This window comes from Corvus kubaryi, unplaced genomic scaffold, assembly GCF_017639235.1.
Source record: "Corvus kubaryi isolate FWS band 111438036 unplaced genomic scaffold, C.kubaryi_AGA036_p1.0 49321, whole genome shotgun sequence".
Classification (NCBI taxonomy): Eukaryota; Metazoa; Chordata; class Aves; order Passeriformes; family Corvidae; genus Corvus; species Corvus kubaryi.
This window is the reverse complement of record NW_024581351.1, coordinates 1-22,142: the sequence shown is the minus strand read 5'-3', so window position 1 is coordinate 22,142 and position 22,142 is coordinate 1. Positions and strand designations below refer to the sequence as shown.

The 22,142-nt window shown below is 46.6% G+C and overlaps 2 protein-coding genes across 2 annotated transcripts; both read left to right on the top strand.

The window, feature by feature from the left end:
* Nucleotides 1-402: 402 nt before the first annotated feature.
* On the top strand, nt 403-2,638 carry LOC121672327 (testis-expressed protein 12-like; the record flags this gene model as incomplete). Its single annotated transcript, XM_042044936.1, has 4 exons — nt 403-636; nt 1,134-1,239; nt 1,340-1,391; nt 1,653-2,638. Coding segments are annotated over 4 exons (537 nt in total), but the record flags the coding sequence as incomplete, so codon positions are not given.
* Nucleotides 2,639-4,684: 2,046 nt separating this feature from the next.
* LOC121672326 (beta,beta-carotene 9',10'-oxygenase-like) lies at nt 4,685-20,912 on the top strand. The gene is given in 14 exon segments (XM_042044935.1): nt 4,685-6,632; nt 6,635-6,791; nt 7,587-7,679; nt 11,001-11,205; nt 12,164-12,375; nt 13,304-13,419; nt 14,823-14,925; nt 15,985-16,113; nt 16,241-16,401; nt 16,918-17,085; nt 18,974-19,111; nt 19,264-19,446; nt 19,814-19,924; nt 20,229-20,912. Coding segments are annotated over 14 exon segments (1,929 nt in total). The 5' UTR covers nt 4,685-6,593; the 3' UTR covers nt 20,343-20,912.
* Nucleotides 20,913-22,142: the final 1,230 nt, after the last annotated feature.

Here is a 22,142-nt window from a genome sequence, read left to right as displayed (position 1 = left end):
GAACTGTTTAAAGCTTTAACAGAACCGCCCGGACCGGAGCCGCTCCCTCGGCCCTCAGGGGGCACCGGGGGCCGGTCCTGGTGCTGCCACCGATCTCGGGCAGGGCTCAGGGGGTGCTGCCAGCCCTGAGGGGAGCGGGTGTCCCTTGTTTCTCGTCCCTTGTCCCTTTTCCCTCGTCCTTTTTTCCTTGTCCCTTTTCCCTTGTCCCTTTTCCCTCGTCCTTTTTTCCTTGTCCCTTTTCCCTTGTCCCCACAGTCGCAGCCCCTCACGGCCATTGCCCGCCCCGGGCCCGCCCGCCCGCCTGAGGGGAAACCGCGGGGTCGGGGTCTCTCCTGCAGACCTCGGTGCTCTCAGGGTCTGGGGAGATCAGAAAGGGATAAATCCCCTCGGATGAGCCTTTAGGCTGGCCCGGGACTCCCCGCCGTTCCCCCGCCGTGTCCAGCCCGTCTGAGGTGCTGCCTGCGCCGCGAGGAGAACGCCCTTGCGGAGGAACAAATTACAGGTTTTACACGTTTTTATTTAAACATCCTCCCCAGCGTGACCGCTCAGCAAACACCGCGTGCTTTTCGTGAGGCAGCCATGGCGAGCGACGCGCAAAAAGCGGATAAAAATAGAAATAGACGCAAAAAGACGGAGGTGAGCGGTGCTGTGTGAGGGAGGACCTCCCTTCCCATGTCCTCTTCTGGACTGAAGGCACAGAGATCCACGGCACTTTAGGGAGGTTTGGGGGAACACAAATGACTTTTTCGTGTGGGGAAACCGCAGTTTCTCTGAGGGCTTGAAGCCCAACAAAATTGGTAAGCACTGGGACATATTTATGTAGAACTTCTTGAGAGCAAGCTTCTGAAGTACACCAGCTTTTACTGGTATAAACACTACATGAATCAGTATATCTATATAAATGTGTGTGTATATATAAATAAAAATGTGGGTGTATATACAGAGATCTCAATCTGGTACTTTCCACCCACTTCCCAAGACGCTCATGAGGCTGTGAACCCAAATGCCACTTGCATCTTCTCCAAAAACACCCTCAAGATCTTTTTAAGCCTCTTCTTTCACTCAGCTAAACTCTGTGCTAAGCTTGTTTTAAGTCCTAGAACCTGTGTTTTTCTAATGTGCTCTGTTGTTAGAATGAAGCTTCAGAAATTCCTCAGTTCTCTGACAAAACAGATTTGGCTCCTTCTGAGGACTCGCAGTCCCTTTCCAACACTGAACCACTGGAAAAGGTTTTACATGGTGATGTATTAAATTTACTGAAAGTAAGTATGGAATGACCTAATTTGATGTTGAGATTCATCCAAATGCTTAAATAATTTTTTTTTTTCTCTCTCAACAGAGATGGGCAAAGAAATTAATAGCTTGTTATCAAAATATGCTGACATTATAAGGCAAGTTAAACTTTGTTCTATTCGCACAGGAATTTTTTAATTGTCTAGATAAGATGGATGGGTGGCTGCAGTTTAGGGAAATTAGCACTGAAAACTGTCAAACACAGATCTTGAAAGAAAAATGCTGTTTTATGTTACAACAGAATTAATTTGGTCAGAAATCGGGTATTCATAGAAAATCTATTTTTAAGAAAAACATAAAAGTAGTGAGAAAGTCAATGGCATTAGCATTTATTTTAACTACAGATCTCTTCGCTTTAGTGCAAGAGCAGCAGTGGACTCTTCTTATGTCCAGGAACTTGATGAGACCTTAACACAAGCCAGGGCCATAGAAAACCACTTAGAGCAGAAAAGGGAGAGGCTGAAAAAGAGAGTCACTGTCATTGCCAGTACTCTGCAAAGTTAAATGGAGTTTATGGCAGAAATGCAGAACCAAAGTTGTGTTTGTGTATTCAAACAAACTGTGATGAGTGTTGTGATGTCTGTTTCTTGTATAAATATTTCTGTCAGTTCAGGAAACTTCCAACAAGTTAAGCGGCTACTTAGTGTTTCAATACATAGTGTAGTGGTAGTAAAAACAAATCTGAATATCTGTTTTAAATCCTGTGACTCAAGGGATTAAGACATTAAGCCATCTGGTTTTTACTGGTTAACCCATTTAACATAGTAAAAAACATTTCTGTGAAACAGAATTTTATGATGTAAGTGGAAAATGACCTCAGATGATTGAATGTAAACCATTTCCTGGTTATGATTTGTTGGGTTTTTTTTTTCTTTTCTACTTTAAAAAATGTTTTTGTGCTAAAATCTTAGTAGAATATACTTGCAATGTTATTCCCATTGTGCCGCAGAATGTAAACAGGTTGAAAAGATCAGCTTAGAAATAAGAGAGTTCTATAAAGAACTTTGAGAAAGCATAAAGTCTTAATTTAAAACTCATTGTAATACTGGTACATGTGTTACACTTCAAGGCCTGCTGATATAAAACATAATCAGAGCTTTGTTGATGTCAATAAATAAACAGATAACATGATCTGGAATTACAGTGTTCTGTTCTTTTGTTATTTGGCTATGTGAGTTGTTTGCTGATACTCACTTTGTCTGAGAACACTGAGCCCTTTTTCTTTCTTATAATTTGACTCTGTAAAAAAAAAATGATACATGGAATGTACAAAGGATCACTTGTACGAAGTGTGGGGCTTACATAATAAAGAAAAGTACTGGAATAAGATATATTTACATCTTTACCCCAGTAGTATGCAGTGATTTCCTCTTTAAATCCTCTCAGACCTAATCCACCCTCCTTTCCCCCTTGCCTCAGCTCAAAGCCAAATGTGCTACGTGTCACAGCGACATGATTTAAACCAAAGAATGAGAGGAACTGGACATGTAGGGTGAGATTTAGATACCTAAAGATGCAGATATGTCCTTAGCAGGATTTTCAAAGTGCCTAAGCATGGTGTAAGCGCCTTACACACTTAGGAATTTTGGAAAATCCCATAAGGTGCCTATCTGCATCTTTAGCATCTAAAGGCTGTCCAAAGTCTCACCACTGGTTTGCATCATATTTAGCAGTCTCCTATTTTTTCCCTGATATTCTCACTCTTGGTAATACTGTTTATACAGAGAAATGTGGAAGAAAAGATTTAGGAAGTGACATTTTCTAAAGTATTGTGCTGGGTGTTTCAAAAATCCACGCTCATCTGTAGTGATGACACAACCCAGAGTTTCAAAATGACGTCTGCCAAGGGTCTGAACTCAGACATTCGCCCACAGTTATTTATGCAAGGCTTTAAAGAAGAGTTACACAAATTTATTTACTGAGGAATATCTGCCTATTACCTGCATTTTAGCTGTTTGTGCTTGGGGAAATCGTGCAGCCTTTTTACATCATCTGGATTTGGATCATCTAGATTTAGTTTGTATGGCAAATATATCCAACTATTATTAAGCACTAGAACTTAGATTTTGGGATACACTAACTGTATAAGTTTTTCTCTTAGGGGATCAAGTGTTCCTGTTGCAGCAGTTTGCTCTATTTAAAAACGTCATAAAATCCAACAAAAATTAGTAAAACTCCACTTTAGAACAATTAAGGACTGCTTAGTGCAGTTCAATCCAAGATATATCTTCAGAATAATGACTCATGTTTTTCTACAGTGATTTCTTATACAGTTGGTTGTCATTCCGTTTAATAACATTTAATAGAGTGGGATCTCAGGGGTAATAAGGGAAATTTAAAATCTGAGGAAATATTGAAAGTAAAGCCAGTGAGTATGGCCACAGTAACCCAGGTGAGCTTATGAACAGTGTAGTTACTAAATTTTTTAAATTACTAAGAGCAACAAAGCTTCTGGTTTTGCTGCACAAATATAGGTGAGGATATATATATATAAATAAACTAAGTAAAATGAATAAAATACGTACTTTCATAAAGTTGTGGCTTTAAAGGGTAAGTTCAGAATGTTTAAAACACCCACTGAAAATAAAGCAGCCTCTCCTCTTGTGAAGTTAAATAATATTTCAGCAATGGAAATACATTAATCATACATTTATCTCTCCCTGTTTAAAGAGAGCTTCCCATAATTATTGTGCTGGCCAGAAATATGGAGCACTTTTCTGTTGGCTGGTCTTTAGCGTTCCACTTAATATCTTGTTAAGAGCTTGTGTTCCACTTAATATATGGACACACTCATTACATACAGTTTTCCTTCTAAAACATTAAGGAACAAAATTTTACTAGTTTCCCATTTGTCTACAACTCATCCACCCCACAAATAATGCTGCCGATTGCCTCTCTCATGGACTTCAGTGTTTATTGGGAGAAACAAAACAAATTTCTCTTCTGATCTGACACTACAGGCTCAGTCATGCTCTCCTTGAGGAGTGAGCTCCTCCTGAAACCCATCTGGCACCGGTGCCATCCCTATCCGCTTTCCAGTTTTACTGCAGGAGGTTTGGACAGAAAATTAATTGGCTTTAAAGCTGCCAAATCTGATCAGCAAAGCTCAGCCAATAACTACGTTTTCTTTTAAGCTTCTCCCTTCCTTGTTTAAGCTCCAGCCTGTAAATTAACAAGAATGTCTAAGATGACAGATCAGTAACAGAATATAAATGGATTTTTTTTTTAAACCTGGAAGCACTTTAGATGAAGTTTCAACCCTCTTGGAGTCAAGGGGATCTTGACACTGAGTCTTTACATTTCTGAGCTTGCTGTGAATTCCTCCACAGGCTGGAAAGTGTAAGTGATGAAAAACTCAGTTCCTCTCATTGCTCTTCTATTATCTAAAAGCTAAAAATGGGAAATAGCAGATAATGCAGAGAGTTTAGATAATCAGTGGTGAGAATTTTTCCCTGAGAAAAGGCTGATTTTGACTGTTCGCTTAAAATGAAACTGCCTTTTAGCATAAGTGTGGGTCAGAATAGAAAAAGACCAAATCTAGTAGGTAACAGAGGTATTTTAGGCTCAGGATATTCTATGCAGAACTCAAGTTTTGTTAATGGTAGACTGTTTGACCTTTGAATTGTCTTTGAAAGTGGCACTGGAAAAGAACACAGTGGGTGTTCTGCATCATCAGGGGGAACAGCCAGAAGAAAAAGGAGGGGGCAAAGATCCATAGCTCAGTGAGCCTAAATCCCATCCTGGAGAGAGTCTGGAGAAAATTTCTTAGCTATGACTTGGATAACAATACATTAAAAAAAAAAAGCCTTTATCAGAAGAGCTGGCTTAATTTGGAAAAATTACCAGTGGGTACAGCTTGGTGTAAGCTCATTGACACCATCCTGTGTGATATTACATAAAACGAGCAATCAGTAAGTAGGGACAAACAAATGAGTTAAAAAGTCGATTAATACTCTTTTTTTTCTGCTGGATCAGCCTATGTGGTATTGCATAGTGATCTGCTTCCAGCTTTGCTTATCCCAAATGATTTAGAAGCAGGACTTTAGAGAATACAGTCTATTTTTAAAAGAGCGGCAAACTAGAAGTCACAAATGCATCAATAATGTACATTAAAAATTGATTGTAACCTCAAGAAGATTAAGGGTCGAGGGGAAATCAAGATTTCTGAAACCAGAAGTAATAAAGAGCTGAGAAAACGTGATCTGGGGGAAAAGGTTGAAGCAGTTGGGTTTGTTGAGAGAAAGCACAATTTAAGGGAGGGCATTATGAGTTATAGAAAATACAGCAGTCAAGGGTTCGTTGGGTCTTGCAGGAAGGACAGGAAGAAATCAGATTAATTTGCAGCAGATTTAGGATGAGAATTAATCTGTCTGTGGAATGGGGTCCCTGGAGTGCTGTGCCTGCTGCCCTGCTCCCTCTCCAGGCACAGGGCAGCTTTTAAGAGCTTCATAATGACGTGAAATAAATGTTTCATCACATTTCCAAAGCGCTGGCAGCTTCCTCCTGGCATCCCGAGGGAAAGGGTCTGTCCTAGGGCCGGCTCAGCTGGGAACAGCAGAGCACGGCCCATTCTGCTGGATTTGGTGGGGGAATCTGGCGTGGCAACCAATATTCCTGAAACCTGGAGGTTCAGTACGGTGCAAAATGGCTACTCAGGTTTAGAAACAAAAGCATTTTGTATCCCAAGTATTTTCGGGACGTGAACAAGAAGGCAAACTGAGCTAATTTCAAGACGAGAATTTCTGAAGGAATTACCTGGGAGCCCGGCTGCTCTGATACACAGATCCACATGCCATTCTTCCCTGTCTTCCCGTCTCCCCGGCTACACCTCGAGCAGATTTTCCCAGGCGCGGCAATGCCCAGGCAGGCGCGGCAGTGCCCAGGTAGTTGCGGCAGTGCCCTGGCAGGCGCGGCAATGCCCAGGTAGTTGCGGCAATGCCCAGGCAGGCGCGGCAGTGCCCAGGTAGTTGCGGCAGTGCCCTGGCAGGCGCGGCAATGCCCAGGTAGTTGCGGCAATGCTCAGGCAGGCGCGGCAGTGCCCAGGTAGTTGCGGCAATGCCCTGGCAGGCGCGGCAGTGCCCAGGTAGTTGCGGCAGTGCCCTGGCTGTCACGGCAGTGCCCTGGCAGTCGCGGCAGTGCCCTGGCAGTCGCGGCAGTGCCCTGGCTGTCACGGCAATGCCCTGGCTGTCGCGGCTCACCTGGCCCAGGTGCAGAGCGCGTTTGGGGCCGCTGAGCGCAGCGCCGGCGGCAGGACGCGCCCCGGCCCGCGCTGCTGCGGGCACGGCTCTTATTGTGAAAGGATGATGCGAGGCAGCGCTCACCTCCCGACCATCCCTGCCTGCTGCTCCCTGCCCTGGCACCGCTAGCTCTGCCCGGCCACTCCGAGCCGATGCCTTCTGCCCGCCGGAATATGTTAGCCCAAATCCTTTTGTCCGCCGCCAACCTCCTGCTCGCTCATCTGCTGCATTTCCTCTGCTCTTTGATGCAATTCATTCCAGGTAAAATGCATTAAAAACAACCCCTTTCATCCCATCCCCTTGGAAAGAGGGTTGCTGCTGCTGCTGACGCGGGTCGGGAGAGCGATTCCTACTGTGAGAAATTCTAAGCGGAGCGGTCTGAAGTCTTTGTTAGATGGCAGAAAATGTGTGTTATTTATTGAATAGATAAACGGGAGTGGTAGGGATTACAGCAGATACAGATGGTTCAGAGCTGGGAAAGCATCACAGAGCAGATTCTCTGTGCAAGGGAGCCAGCTGGAAGTGGGCAGGGAGAGGGTTCTTTGGAGCTGCATGGCTGTAGAGGCTTTAATGTGTACGTGCAAATGGGGAACTACCCCAGAGGATTCTGTTTCACAACCTGACTCTGCAATTTGTAGCATGATTGCACAGCTTGAGCTGCTTTTTGTTTGGGATTTTTATTTCTTTGTTTTGTTTTGTTTATTTGTTGGCCTGTTTTCAGAAATTAGGAACCAACAAAGATCATGGCTTAATTCACAGGAATTTCTGCTTTTTGATGGTGGTGGTGTTTTTCTGCCTTTATAATTCAAACCATTGCTTCTGGGGTGTCCAAAGAGCTGAAAAACCCTCAAATCTGCCTTGTTGTACCACCAGAAGACCCCAAAGTGTCGAATCTATTTCTGCTGGGAGATCAACAGCTATTTCATGTGCACGCGTTCACTGTCGCCTTTCTCCTTTCCTCCCTTTGAGCCTTCCCCTGCTCCTTTTCTCAGTTTATTTTTTCCCCGTGCTTTTTGTCTTTTCTTTTCTGTTTTTCGTTGCTCCTCTGGCTGTTAGCGAGGAAGTGGGTGGCTGAGCCCCTGGCCATGGGGAACCGAGCAGCTGCATGGAACAAGGAGCCCAGCTTGGACACTTCCCAGCGCTCCCAAGGCAAGTGCTGTGCCTTCCTTTTGGAAATCCCTGTGGGAGCTCAGGGGTCCAGCCCTGGGGAAGGCTGGAGTCTGTAGGGCACAAATCCTCAGCTCCGCTTCAGGCTGGGGGATGGAAAAACTGGTTTGTTTCTGTCTTGTGGCAACCTGTGTTTTACAGGGAACAAAACATTGCCGGTGCCAGAGGATTATTCCCAATTTGAAGGGTCCTTAGGGAAAACAGAATTCTTGAGTCACTGTCCCTGCTTGATGAATATCATGAGCATTCTATTTGCTAAATTCTGCCCCTAATTCTGGCGGTCCTGGATGCCCTTCTGAGTCAAGCAATTAGGCTGTGTGTGGGAGGTGCTTCCTGAGCCTTGGATTTGAAGCTGTAGGTTAAAATCAAAATGGATTTGCCCTCTCCCGTGTGATCCCAGTGTTAGCAAATGGCTCCCACAGTTCCTCCACCCACCATTACAGATTTCATGTCCCACTCACTGGTGTTGAAGTACAATTTAATGTCTGATTCCTGATGACTCCACCCGCAGCAGCTTTCTCTTGGAGAGCCTGGTCCTTCATCCCACCATTTCTGGATATAAACAATAAATAATCAATGCTGGGCTGTCACTTTGTGCTGGACGGAGAAATCATAGCACACACTGTGCAGGGAAACAGGAGCTGAACAAAGTGCTAGGCCAGGATCACTCTGGAGTGATTGCCTGCTGTGTTTGGAAGAGGTTGGAGGAGCGTTCCAGCTCCGTGTTTGGTACTGCCTCTGCTCGGATATTCCAAAGACCTTAAGCTTGTTTTTAAAGGTCTGAGGCAGGATGGAAACTACAGTGGAGAAATGAGGGTTCTGAGAGGACAGGTTGTGATCTTGTGCAGATTTTCAGATATTCAAGCACACACAGAGAGCCCCACTGGGACTGTAGAGCTTTTATTGTGGATTCAAGTTCTTCCACCTCGCAGTGTGGCCAGAACAGAAGCAGGAGTAATTTTATTTGCATGTTGTGTGACATTAAAAACCAATCTGTCATCTGGCTTCTGCAGAGAGAGATTGGTCCCTTCCTGGGGAGCTGGATGTTACAAAAAGTTTGAATTTATGACTGAGCTTTCCCCTGAGGGTGGAACACCCTTTTTGCAGTTACTCAGGAACAGTGTTCAAGGAGGAGTTGTTCATGTTCCCTGTTCATGTTCCTCAGTGTGTTGAAAGTGCAGTTAAATGCAACAGTTATTCAGATTTATTTTTGTTTAAGGGGGAAGACATGTAGGATTTTTTTTTCTTCCTGTACCCCTGCTCTCCTCCTACCTATTCAGAATTGTTCTACAATAACTTGTCTTCTTTCTGGAAACTTCTGGTTTGGCTCATGTGGGTGTTAGGATTTGATCCCATTTTGCATGCACCTCTGCCAGGATCTTCAGCTCATGTGAGCGATTCCCAGAGGGAAAAAGTAATTCATTCTCTTGCTCTGCTTCTTTCTCCCTCTCTGGTCTGGAGTTGGGACATTCCCTTAAATGTTCTTGTTGTTTAGAGTCCATTCTATTAAAACTCCACTTTGTAGGGGATGCTTTGGAATGAGTTCTAAGTAGATGACTTCTAACTAGATCAGATTTCAAGAGGGATTACTGAGATGATCACGTGCATGGTTATCGCAGGACAAGGAGAACAAAAAGAACTTTGCTTACTTAGCTTAGGAAGTGATAGGTTCTTCACCCTAAAAACAATGCAAGAAAGGGAAAACTACCAAAGCCACATAACAGCACTGCCAGAAAAACAAAAATAATGTCCTTTGGTAATTTCAAAGCATTTTCCTGATCTGGACAAGGAGCAGTTATCCACAGAGGGAGTAAGTGCCTGTAGACATAGTAACTTTTAAGACAGAGTTCTTATATATGAATTTCTGGGACAGCAGTTGGGAGGGGTAAACTTGGGATGTCTTTCCCAGCCCTGGTCAGGCTCGTTTGTGGAATGTATCTTCCAAAAATTTCTATTTACAGTGCTTTCCAGAAAGTTTTGATGTAGTGCCATCTTGAGTCATCCGGCTTTGCTTCTGCTTGGATGCAAAATATCTCCTTATGGACGTGTTCCTCTCATTCTTTAATGCATATTTTGCACCTTTGCAAACCAAATCTGCATTTCTGCAAACACTTAAGAGATCTGAAGGAGGATTTGGGGATTGGCACGTTGGAGAGCTACATTGGAATCTTGCATTCTACCTTCCTGCGTGCCTAACACCCAACCTGCTTGTGGCTGCGCTACAGAAACAAGCTTAGAAAAATTCTGCCTGCCAGCTCAGCTCCTTTGCAGGTATTCTGGCTGAAATAGTGAATTTCCTCTGGAGATGTTGAGCAAAGGGTTTCAGAGGCTCACAGGGAAATTTGGCAGCAGCTACCGTGGATTACCGGATGTAGGCCAGAAGCAGCAGTGGTGAAAGAACAAAAAATCAGAGTGAATTCAGTGACAGCCTGGAGTCCATTTAGTGTGTGGTGTCTGCACCAGCGCTGGGTGATGGACTTCTCTCTGCCACGTGCCCTTTTGGATCAGTCTTTCACTCCCACCTCAGTGTTCAGCGTTCCAGGCTGGTTCCGTGCTCCGTGGTCTCGGGGAGAGCAGCGGAGCGGCCGCACTGAGGGCAGGATGGGCCGGTGCCAGCCCGGGGAGGGAAGCACCCCTGGGTAAATCCACCTCTGCAGCTAAATGGATTGCTAAAACAATCCCTGTGTTGATGAGGCTTTGCAAACCAGGCTATGGGAGCCAATCACTGACATCACTGTTTGCTCGCAGCATTCCAATCACTTCATGCTCTCCTGGGGCTTTTGTCCTGCCAGCTGGAACTAAAAAGGGGTTATTGCAGTCAAACCCGAGGCTCCATCGGAAATCATCCTTCTCTGCTTATTTCCTTGCCAAATAAAACTTGTAGATCTGTTTTGTCCTGTAAACGTGTTTCGGCTCTGTTTCATTTGTGTTCTTCCCTTTTTTGGGGATTGCAGTTACTATTTTTTTCTTCTCTCCTTTATGAAATAAAATCCAAATATACATTTCTTTGATTAAAAGAAAAGTTATCATCTTTTCTATCATCCTATATTCTATTACCTCCTTTGGGCTGCAGAACTGGTGTCTCTTGTGGATTAACTACAGAAGAGTAAAATCCACTGGATTTTCAGCTCCTGTGGATGTGTTGGGTTTTGTGGCTTTACCTTGGGTATCCACCACAACTCGGCTGCTTGCAGATGCTGAATGCTCTTCTCCCTGACATCCAGTCTCAAGCTCTACAGTTGTCACTTCATTCCAGTGAAAATCTCAATTCCCTGCTCTTTGTTCTCCCTGCTCTCTTTGCAGGTTTCAAGAATTACCTGCCCAGCCCACCCAAGGAGCAAATCCCCTGCCACAGACCCAGGGGGCTGCAGTGCATCTCCCCCCTAGTGCAGAGCGTGGAGGAGACCCCCGAGCCCATCCCAGCCAAGATCAAAGGACATATTCCCAAGTGGATTAATGGAAATCTGCTGAGGAATGGCCCTGGCAAGTTCGAGTTTGGCAATGATAAGTAAGTCTCCTTTAACTGACTTTTTAAATGATCTGGCCCGAGCTCTGCCTAAAGCTAAAGGGGACCCCCCTCACCACTATTTGGAGCATCTTTTAGTTTCTTTTTAAGTAAGGGAAGGAAGAAATACCGATCTTTTGAGAACAGTTGCTCCCTTATTTGGAAACTCCCATTTCCTGCAAGGAGGAGCTGAATGGTGAAGTCACCCAGGCTGGAGAGGCTGAGTCACAGAGAGGCTCTCACCACTCAGAGGGGTGGGATGAGGCAGCTGGGCTGGGGAATAAAACATCCCCAGCTCTGGTCCTCTGTCCTGAGCGAAAATCCATCCCTGAGCACTCTGAAATTCAGGGCAGGAACTTGGAGAGTTGGTTGCACTGAGTGGTGTGAGCTGCTTTAGAAGCAAATCCATCCCATTTTAAAAAGAATACATTAAAATATTTCCAGCAGGCACCTACTGCCTGTGGCTTGGAATGTGCCATTCCAGATAATTGACAATTAAGCTGATGGCAGCAAATGGCCAAAGCTGATCTCCTTATCCTATTCCCAGAGTTAGACCCTCAGGTGTTCTGAGAGTCTCGCCGATTCCTTGGTTTGGAGAGAATAACATCCTGCAAGAATCTGAGAGCTAAAGGCCTCTGGGTTTGCAGTAATAATTTCTATTGTTGTTGTACAGTACAGCACTAACTCTATTCCCTGTGCAGGAGGGGGTGCTTTACCTCCCAAAAAACCTTACACACAGCATTTTGAGTCTTCACATCCCACAGCTGTGAATACACTTGTTTTGTTTTGTTTGATTTGATTCAGGCATTTTCCCAGACAAAGCTGTGCCTGGTTAATTGTTCAGGGGATCTGGGAATCAGCTTTTACAAACAACAATAAACCTAAAAGCAGGAGGGTACCACAGAGCATCATATAATGCCCAACTCCTCTTCTTAATCTCTTTTTTTCTCTCTCCTGGAAGGTTTAACCACTGGTTTGATGGCATGGCCCTGCTGCACCAGTTCCAGCTGGCCCATGGCACGGTGACCTACAGGAGCAGGTTCCTGCAGAGCAGCTCCTACCTGAGGAACAGCCAGCACAACCGCATCGTGGCCTCGGATTTCGGCACCTTGGCCATGCCAGACCCATGCAAGAGCGTCTTTGGGCGCTTCCTGTCCCGCTTCGAGCTGCCACGTAAGAGTGGTTCTGTAAAAAATGAGAAGTGTTCTGAGATTTTGTTGGAGGAACTTGTGGTTAGGTGGAAAGGGAGGTGTGAGGAAGTCTGACAGACTTTCTGTGAGCCCATGGTTTTCTTAGAATATGACCCAAACCCCCAAATTATGCAAATTGGTGTCAGCCTTAGCTGGGGGAGGCAGAGTTAAATGTTTTAGTGCCACTTCAGCTCGCTCAATCCCGGATCTTGTTGCAAATTTTCCACAGAAATCTCTCCCCGAGAGAACATCCTGTGCAGTGCTGATAATGAGCATTACACCCTGATGTTCTACCTGAGACACAGCTTTGCCCTTAAAACACCTTGCCTTGCTAAGCTTGTAGGGTAAGTGGGCTAATCCCTCCCTTCCTGGACTAAGGGGCAGGAGATTATTGAGTAGGGTGAGGGATGGCGTTGCACAGGAATGGAAGTTCCAGTACCTTTAGGATTCTGTGTATGTCAGGGAAGAAAGAGGCTTAAATGCGAGCAAAGTGCTCCCCACTAAAACCAGAGCAGGCCCGAAGTTTGCAACTTGTTGCTCATGCTGTGACCATCCTCTGTTCCTTCTCTCCCCTGCTGCCATGTCCTCTGTCCTTTCCCAAGGTGCTCACACCTTCACTCATGGTGACTCTCCCCACATCCCCACGCCAGCTCCCTCAAGACATTCCAGACCTATCCACGTCCCCCATCTGCCTTTCCTCAGCTCCAGCAGTGATTTCCATCCCTGTCCTTGTCCCTTTGACCTGGCTTCACCTGTGCAGTTTCCCTTTGTAGATTAGCGAGATATTTCCAATCAATCACACAGGGATTAATGTCACTACAAATGGGTTTATTTGTTTAAATATGTCTAACTTGCCATAATGTGCCATGAGCTGCACAGAGCTGTGCACAACTCCAGGATTTCTGTTTCAGAGCCCAGTGACAATGCCAGTGTGAACTATGTGCTGTACCAAGGGGATTATTACGTCAGCAATGAGAATGTCTTCATGCACAAGGTGGACCCAGAGACGCTGGAAACGAAGGAAAAGGTGTGGGCAGTGGAATGAGGGAGCTGGGCTACAGATGGTGCACAATCACACCTTGCTGTTTCTAGGAGCAGCAAGGGGGAATCCAGTTTCAAAGGAATTTGTCTGGACCAGCAGCATCTCTTTTCTGAGTCCCTGAACGATGCGTGCAGCAGCAAGGCAGCGCTCTCAGGGGTGGAGGTGCTGTCACTGCCCAGCTGGGCACAGCTGGCATTTCTCCTCTGCTCTCCCTGCTTGCCTGGGCTTGTCTGCACCTCTGAGCAGAGCAGGAAACAACTTTTTCCTGTGTACAAGAAAAAGTCAACATTGCTGATCTCACACCTGCCTTTTCCCTGGTGCTTTGCTTTCATATCTCTTCCCTTTATCTGCTTGTTACACCTCAAGCTTTGCACTCTCCAAAGCTGCCCTTCAAAGCCTTGATCAAGCCCTCTGTTGCAAAGGGGTGCTTCAGCTGCCACTCGATTTTCTCCTCTGCTAGAAAATGACTAAAACATCAGAGAATCTTCTCCCTCTGTCCTGAGCATCCTCTCCCAGGAGCGTGGCTGGATGTGACAGAAGGATGTGACCTGGGACAGGACAGCATAAGCCACGTGTCCCCCTGCCTGTGCCCTTAGAGGGGATTTGGGCTGGACAGCCGTGAGAAGGGCTGAGGGAGGATTCTGCCCTTCCTGAATCAGTGTTTACTGTTTGGCCTGTTTGACACCACAAAATGCCAGCTCAGAGTGTCCTCAGGCCTTGAGGGAGCTGTTCCAGGAGTCCCTCCCTCCCTGCAAGATCAGTAGTGACACAAATAAACTGTGTACAAAGCACAGCTACTGATGTCTCCTGGAGAGCTGGGTGGTTTGCCACCTGATCTGGTTTGTAAACCAGAGTGCAGTGATGAAAAGACACGTGGGGATTTTTAGGTTCAGCTCTGTTGAACCAAATCGTCATAAAAAAAAATCCCCTCAAGCTGCTTTTTTAGATGCAGATTGGTATTTTTTTTGGCTAAGTGAAGAAATGGAAGGCATGATTGTACATTTAAACTCTCCAGTTTGGGATGTCTTAAAAGGACCTGGTTTTCTGAGCTTCCGGTGACAAAACTCTTGGTGATTTTTGGGGCAGTGACTGTCCCTTCACACAGCTGCTTGTGCTTATTATGGGCAACATTCCCACTGTGTCAGCACTTGTGCCATCAGGAATATTTATGTCTTCCAAGGAATGGTCAGTGCTATCAGTCCTGCTTTACTGATAGAGAAACATCCTTAATTTTCAAGGATTTCAGGAAGACTGTAGGCAGAATGAAGGCTGGAGTCCAGATCCCACATTATTAATAATGAATAAAGTCTGCCCCTGTTTCTCAGACTTCCACAGAACTGACCCTGAGGAAAGTTCTGCGCTGACTGAAAAATCTTTGGCTTTTCCAGGTGGACTGGAGCAAATTTATTGCAGTGAATGGGGCCACAGCTCATCCCCACTACGAGGCGGATGGGACAACCTACAACATGGGCAATTCCTTTGGGAAGCATGGTAAGAAGGGCATGGCCAGGCTGATTTTTTGGGCAGGGTGTACAGGATGCCTGCTGGTGCTGCTCCTTCTCCTGTTGAAGAAACACCCAAAGAGACCTTGAAATTGCTGTTCCTGAGTCAAAATGTCAATGGCAGTCTGTCCCATAAAATTGGCTCCTCTCAGCATTGTTTCAGATGCTTCTGACTTTGGCCTGTGAATATCCAGCAGATTCTCCTCTTCCTCTCCCAAGCTTTGCTGGAAAAAGGAGAATGATTTTTTTTTAGGTCCCATCCAGTATTGAAACCTCATCTGAAGAAATTGAACAATTAGCCTCGTGTTTTTCACTTACAATAATTGGCTTTTGATGAGCACCAGAAGTGTTTATGCAGGAGAAGAGATGGAATTTATTCCAGTAGCCTGGATATCTTACAGCAAAGCTGAATTTTGTGGGATATTTTTCTTCTTCTCAGAACTGTGAGCATCTTGATAGGATCCTGTTGCATCCATGTGGCTGCTCAGAGCCATCAGTCCCTGTGAGCTGTGTAAAATCCCTCTTTTCCAGAGGCCTCTGAAAACAGCTGCTGCCCTTTACTGCGATCCCTCAGGCTCACTCCACCTTGTCCCAGTTTTGATCATTTTTCATTCTTGCTGCTTTCATTTCCTTTTGGCCTCAGCAATGTCCAGCTTTGTACCACATGATTTTTTCAGCTGGACACACCAAACTCTGGACTATTATTATTCAAACATGCTGCTCTTTCCCGCTCATAGGCTCAGGTTTATTAAATGAGCATCACCAAGGCTCAAAGTTTTCATTTCCTATGAGCTTGGTTTCTATCCTGCTCCTGTTATTATAGGAGAGCACTGCAGGCAGAGCTGGCATTCTCCCAGACTGAGAAGATCCTTCTACTTCCTTTCAAGCTTCCTTTTCTTTGTTTTTCTTTTGGTAGATAAGTCCTCCGTAGAACACTTTACTGCCTGCTGGTTTTCTGCTCAGTTTAGGAGAGGTGGTTCAAAGTATTCCTGGGGAACAGGAAGGAGCAGAGCCTGAGTTTGGTTTGAACACCTTTTGTGCTTTCCAGGGTCCAGCTATAACATCATCAGGATCCCCCCACAGGAGTCAGGCCATGGGGACACTTTGGAGGGAGCCAAAGTGCTGTGCTCCATCCGTCCCATGGACAGGGCAAAGCCATCCTACTACCACAGCTTTGGTAAGATTCCACCCCAAACTCTGGGAATTTGGGCAAATGGGAGGCAGAAAGGGCTGTCCAGTTCTCTCTGCCCTTGAGATGTTTTCTGGCCTCATATTTGGGTGATACTCCTTCCTTGCCTCCTCAGGAATGACTGAAAACTACATCATTTTCATCGAGCAACCCCTCAAGCTGAACCTGTTGAAGATCATCACCTCCAAGCTCCGTGGGAAAACCATTTTGGATGGGATAAGCTGGGAGCCTCAGCACAACACCTACTTCTACGTGGTGAACAAGCACACTGGGGAGGTAGGTGGGTCTTTGGCCCCTGCAGCAGCTGGTCTGGAACCTTAGATCCCAAAAATGCTACGTTGCAGCCATGGGGAGTTTATGAATCAATCCAGAAATTACTGCAATACAGGCTTTAAAGCAGGGGTGTAGATCTGTTAAAAATGGGATTTCTCCATGTGTTTTCCTCTCCATTCATTTCTTTGCCAGCCCTAAAAGGACAGAAAGGTGGAAAGAAGCAGTTTGGGGTTCATGAGACTTCAGCACAGGGACTGAAATGCAGGTCCCAGGTACTCCAGGGTATAAAAAGGTCAGAACCTGTGAAAGATGCACAGCAAGGGGCTGCTTGATATTTTGGTTTTTCTTCTGGTTTTGCTCCTTCCTGCCTTAAAGCAGCCCTTTTGTGCCAACACAGCGACAGAAGGCAAATCCCAAAGAATGAGTGGGGGATGAAATGGGAGAGAGAGAGGATGAAGCTCTCTGAGGTGAGGCTGGGAGCTCTGGAGAGGAGGTGCAGCTGTCCCCTGGTCCCTGCAGGTGCTGCCAGGGCAGTGGTGCTCCAAGCCCTTCGTGACCTTCCACCAGATCAACGCCTTCGAGGAGCAGGGCTGCGTGGTGCTGGACCTGTGCTGCCAGGACGACGGCACCAGCCTGGCTCTGTACACGCTGCAGAACTTGAGGAGGAGTGGGGAAGGGCTGGACCAGGTAAGATCCCTGCCTTTGCTTCCCAGGATCTGCTGAGGCCCCGCGGTTGAGTGGCTTTTCTGCAGCAAGGCTCAGGTTGGTGGAATGGAGAACACCATGGGGACAAAAACTGAAATGATCATCTCTCGATGCTTTCTTCCCTTTTAAATCTCTCTCCATGGAGCATTCCCTCAAAACTTTTCAAGCTGGTGTGTGGCACAGAGTTCCATAGCCCGGCAGAATTTATTTCTGGTTTAAAACCTTGGTTTTAATGACATTTGTTTTCCTTCTCCCTGCGTAATACAATTTTCCCCCAAGAAATTACGCAAAATACGTTGTAGCATTACTTAAAAATGGAAAAAGAAAAAGGAACCCTGTTCTTTAAGGCATTACTTCAGAAAAGGAGCAGTTTTTACGAAAATCACAGAAGCACAAATACCACGGAAACCCCTGCCTTGTTCCCCACAGTCACCTCACCCACAGCACGTTCGAATAAATTATTTATTGTGTCCAGCTCTGTGAAAAAGCCCCATTTCAGGCCCTGTGAGGGGCATTATTTTGCATAGGTCACACATGGAAAAAGTGGGGTTGTTTTCAGTTTCTCACCCTGCAGATGTGTTTATTGGAAACCCAGCGTGCTGGGGGGGCTGCTGCATGTTCAGACAGGACTGAACTTCCTCTGTCTGTGTCCTGAGCTGTCTGGAACCAACTCAGCTCCGACCTGAAAGGACCACAGCTGTGTCCTAACAGGTTCTGCTTTCTTTCGGCATTTATTTTGGGTTTTTTTTCAAGTATTTTTTGAGCATATTCAAGTACAGCAGAATGTTAATCCCGTTAATCCCACATCTTTCTCATCCTTCTCTGACGGAATTTGATGTGGCTGAAGGGGTCCTGGGCCTGTTTCCAACGCTGGGCCTGTTTCCAACGCTGGGCCTGTTTCCAACACCCACATTCTTCAACTGACAAGTGGCATCACCACCAAACTTTACCCACACACGGGAGGGAGTCATTTCAGAACAGAATCTCGACCTTCACTGCATCAAAAGCCTCAGGCATGTCTGGGCATGACTTGTCTCCTTTCCCCACATCATGTTCAGTGCTTTTGTTTGCTCACTAACCCGTATTTTGTCAGCCAGGTTACATGAACCAGAAAAGTTTTGAAAACTTTTTTCAGGGTTTCAGGATGAACACATATGGTTAAAGTGAAGTTTCACAACTGAGCTGGTGAGCTGCAGACTGAAGTAACTGAAAGACACCAAAATAGGGTTGTTGTCATTTATTTTATTGAGAAGGTTTAATATATGGGAATATGATCAGTTCTAAACTTGGCTTGAACTGAGCTTTAGTGGCAGTGGTGGAATTATCCCTCTCGTGCAGTGTGCTGGGTGTCTGCCACACTGGAGGCTGCACTTTGCTCCCCAAGTAAATCCATCCTTCCCCTGGACTTCAAACAGGAATCCATGTGTACCTGAGCACGGAAGAGGGAATCCTGCAGGGTACCTTCAGGCACTGAACTGAGGCACAGTGCTCTCCTGCTTCTTCAGAGGGGGATGTAGAGCAACATAAGCCTGTTCTAACTAAATAAAATTTAGTGCAGTGTCTGTCCCACTGCTGGATTTGGAGATAATGGACTCATTTGCATACCCAACTCAGCGTTTATTACTGTGAGAACAATGCTGACCCTTTTTAATTCTTGTCTTTTTGGTTCCTACTGTAAATTACTGGAACGTGCAGAGAACTTCTTCTTTCCATTATGTGCTTTACCTTACCAGAACTTGGTCAAACACATCAGGAAAAGAAGAAGAAGAATTCAAGGGTGTCTAAAATTTCAGAATTGTTCCCCAAAAGTGCATTTAGCCTGGAATGTCTCTCCTCTCTCCATCACCATCTCTTTCTGTCTCTGTAACAGGTTTATGCCTCAATCCCCAGAGCTTTCCCTCGCCGCTTTGTTCTCCCTCTGCACGTGGATTCAGACACACCCGTGGGGAAAAACCTGAACCCACTGCCTTATACCCTGGCAAGGGCTGTGAAGGATGCAGATGGCAAGGTGTGTATAAATAATGCACATTTACGCAGCAGATGCTGCCCTGTGCCTCAGAGCTTTAACCACCTCCTCGTTGTGCAGTGGTTGATGGGACCACTGAGCTCTCCTGCCCTGTCCAAGCTGAACCGACCCTGCTGTAATGCACATTTCTCCAGGTCTGGTGCACACACGAAAATCTCCACCCTGAGGGCTTTGAGAAAGTTGGGGGCCTGGAGTTCCCCCAGATCAATTACGCTCGGTACAACGGCAGGAGGTACCGGTACTTCTACGGGTGTGGATTTGGGCACTTGGTTGGAAATTCCTTGATCAAGGTTGATGTGGAGACCAAGAATTTCAAGGTGAGGTGAAGTCAGCTTATTGAGTCCTTCCACTGAACTGGATTTGAAGATGTGTCATTTACTGGGGGCTTTAGGGCTTTGTCCAGATGGGTCTGGGATGAGATTCCCGATTTCATCCCTCACCTGGCACCTTACGAATATGGCACAGTCACCAAACAGGAGAGGATGGCACCATCACACTCCTGGAATGAAAAGAATTAATTAAAAGTTGAACTCTTTACGTTTCTTGGGGCACAGAATATTTCCAGGTGCCTTTGTGGGGAGCACTCTCAGTTGTAACTCTGTTCCCTGTAGTAGACAAGTATTAATGAAATGAAGCTCATCCATGTGTTCCTGAAGCTCATCCATATGCTCCTGTGCTTGCTAGATTTGGCAGGAGGAGGGATCCTACCCGTCAGAGCCTGTCTTTGTGCCAGTGCCTGATGCCACGGCGGAGGACAGTGGAGTCATCCTGTCTGTGGTGGTCTGCCCTGCTGAGGTAACTTGCTGTCAGTAGTTTGTCAAAGTCACACAGCATTAATACACTTTTTAAACCCCAGAACTGGCTTTGAGGCTCCCTGGCAGACAGCTCCTTGCTCCCCAAGGGGTATTGCTCTGCCATGCCCAAGCACAGGCAGTGCAAGTGGGGGTTGTCCTTGGAATGTCTGTGTTTGCCAAGTGGAACCTGTGAGTCGCAGTGCTCCTGTCCCACAGGTTTGGTCTCCATGGCCTTCTTGTACCTTTGTGTGCAAGCACAGTAGTTCAGCCTGGACACTCACTCTGCCTTTCTCTTCCTCCTGCAGAACCAAAGTGCTTTCCTGCTCGTCCTGGATGCAGAGACCTTCCAGGAGCTGGGGCGAGCAGAAGTTGGGGTGCCAATGCCTTACGGATTCCACGGTATCTTCACTGCCCACTGATGGGGACCACCTGGGCACCTCCTGGGACTCAGGGCCGAGCCAGGCTCAGAAAAAACCTCTTCTACTTTCGCCTCCCACCTTTCCATCATGTCTGGGATGGAGGAACTGCTTTTTCTCTACCATAACCTCCTGTTTTCCTAACAAAATACAACCAAGGAAGGCAGAAGCCCCTTCACTCCCACAGCCCACTGCTTTATCTCCATTTTTCTTACTATCTTGCTAGACCAGCTATAGCAGCAGTTCACAAAGAATGCCAGGTTGAGGCTTGCAAGGGAGAAAATGGAAACTGAGATGATCAACCCCTTCCTTTGGCAGCAGTGTGCTTTGAGGGGAAGAGAAAATCGGTGCTTGGGGCTGTGACTTTGCCTGAAATATGTAAAGCAGAAGAGAGGAGTAAAACCCAACAGGTGGGCCCAGTGAAGGGGTGTAAATCCCCCCGCACTGCATCAAGGTTGCCTTCAGTGGACTGCAGAGGGTAGGTGCAGACACTCCCAGAAGCTGTGCTTGTGCTGTTCTCTGTACAATAGCAGTGCTCTCAAATAAAGCCTTGGGAAGTTTTTCCTTTCTTTCCCTGCCCTTGCACAGTCTCATAGATGTGGGGGACACATCTCCAGAGCAGGATACAGCTCTGCTGGCTGACAGTTCCTGCTCTCCTCCCAGTTCAACCAGTAGGGAACACCAGTAGGGAACACGGAGCGCTCCACTGTGGGTTTAAGCAGAGCAGAACAAACTCCAGCCCCGTGTCATCCAGGCTTCTCCAGCTGCTGAGCTCGGGGGTGCAGGTGGGTGGGTGAAAAGTGAAGACTTACAGGAGTTCTGTTCATTGTGAGAAGCCTAAATAATTACTTGAATAATTTCCTTAAGTAATAAACGAGCCATTTTGCCATCGGGGCTTTACATCCACTGACCTTCCTTCACCTTAATACAAGTCTTGGGAAAAGGAGGAGGATTTTACCCCAGGGCTGCTGCTCTGGGAGGGGCAGAGGAGGCTCAGGCCAGAGCTGGTGGAAGCCACTAGATGGCAAACAGCTCCCGTTCCTGCCGCTCCAGGAGTGCCCTGCAGCCTCCTCTGGGTCACGGCCACCTCCTGCCCTCCGGGAGCCTGTCCCCCGGGGGAACAGCCCCAGCGAGGCCTCGTCCCCAGGACCTGCCACAGAATGATGCTGAGAAGCGTTTAACAGAGTTCAGGCACCATTGGTTCTCTTTTTAAAATGCCTTTTTTTTTTTTTTTTCTTTTCTCGTTGAGGTGGGAAGCGAAAAGGAGTCAGAGGCTCACGGGCAGCCTTGTGTGAATCACAGCAGCCAGGGCAGCGCTGCTCAGCAGAAGGGCAGGGGAGGAGGGAGGTCCTGCAGTGCTGTCCCTAAAGCTGCAGTTTTTAAAGCCGTGCTTCAGCAGCACACAACCCTGCCTGGGCTGGGCACACGGGCGGTGCCCCACCACAGCTCCTTTTGATCCTGTTCCTCTCACACAGAGATCCTGCCCCGAAGCTCGGAGTTCTCCCACCCTGACAAACTGACAGAGTCACTCCGTTATCCCCAGGAATTCCCAGGAATTCCCAGGAATTAAGGGAATATACATTCAAACCCTTGCAGCACTGAGAAATCGAGGTTCTCCTCCCTCTCCCAAAGCTTTCTGAAAATCACCACACCTTAAGGATTCCTGTGCTTGGAGTCCATGAATGTTATTACCGGGGTGCACTCCTTTAGGTATGTCCATAACCATGCCCGGGTCCGACACCGGCACGGGGGGATCGGAGCATCCCGGGGCCGAGCACGGGAGGGGAATTGGAGCATCCCGGG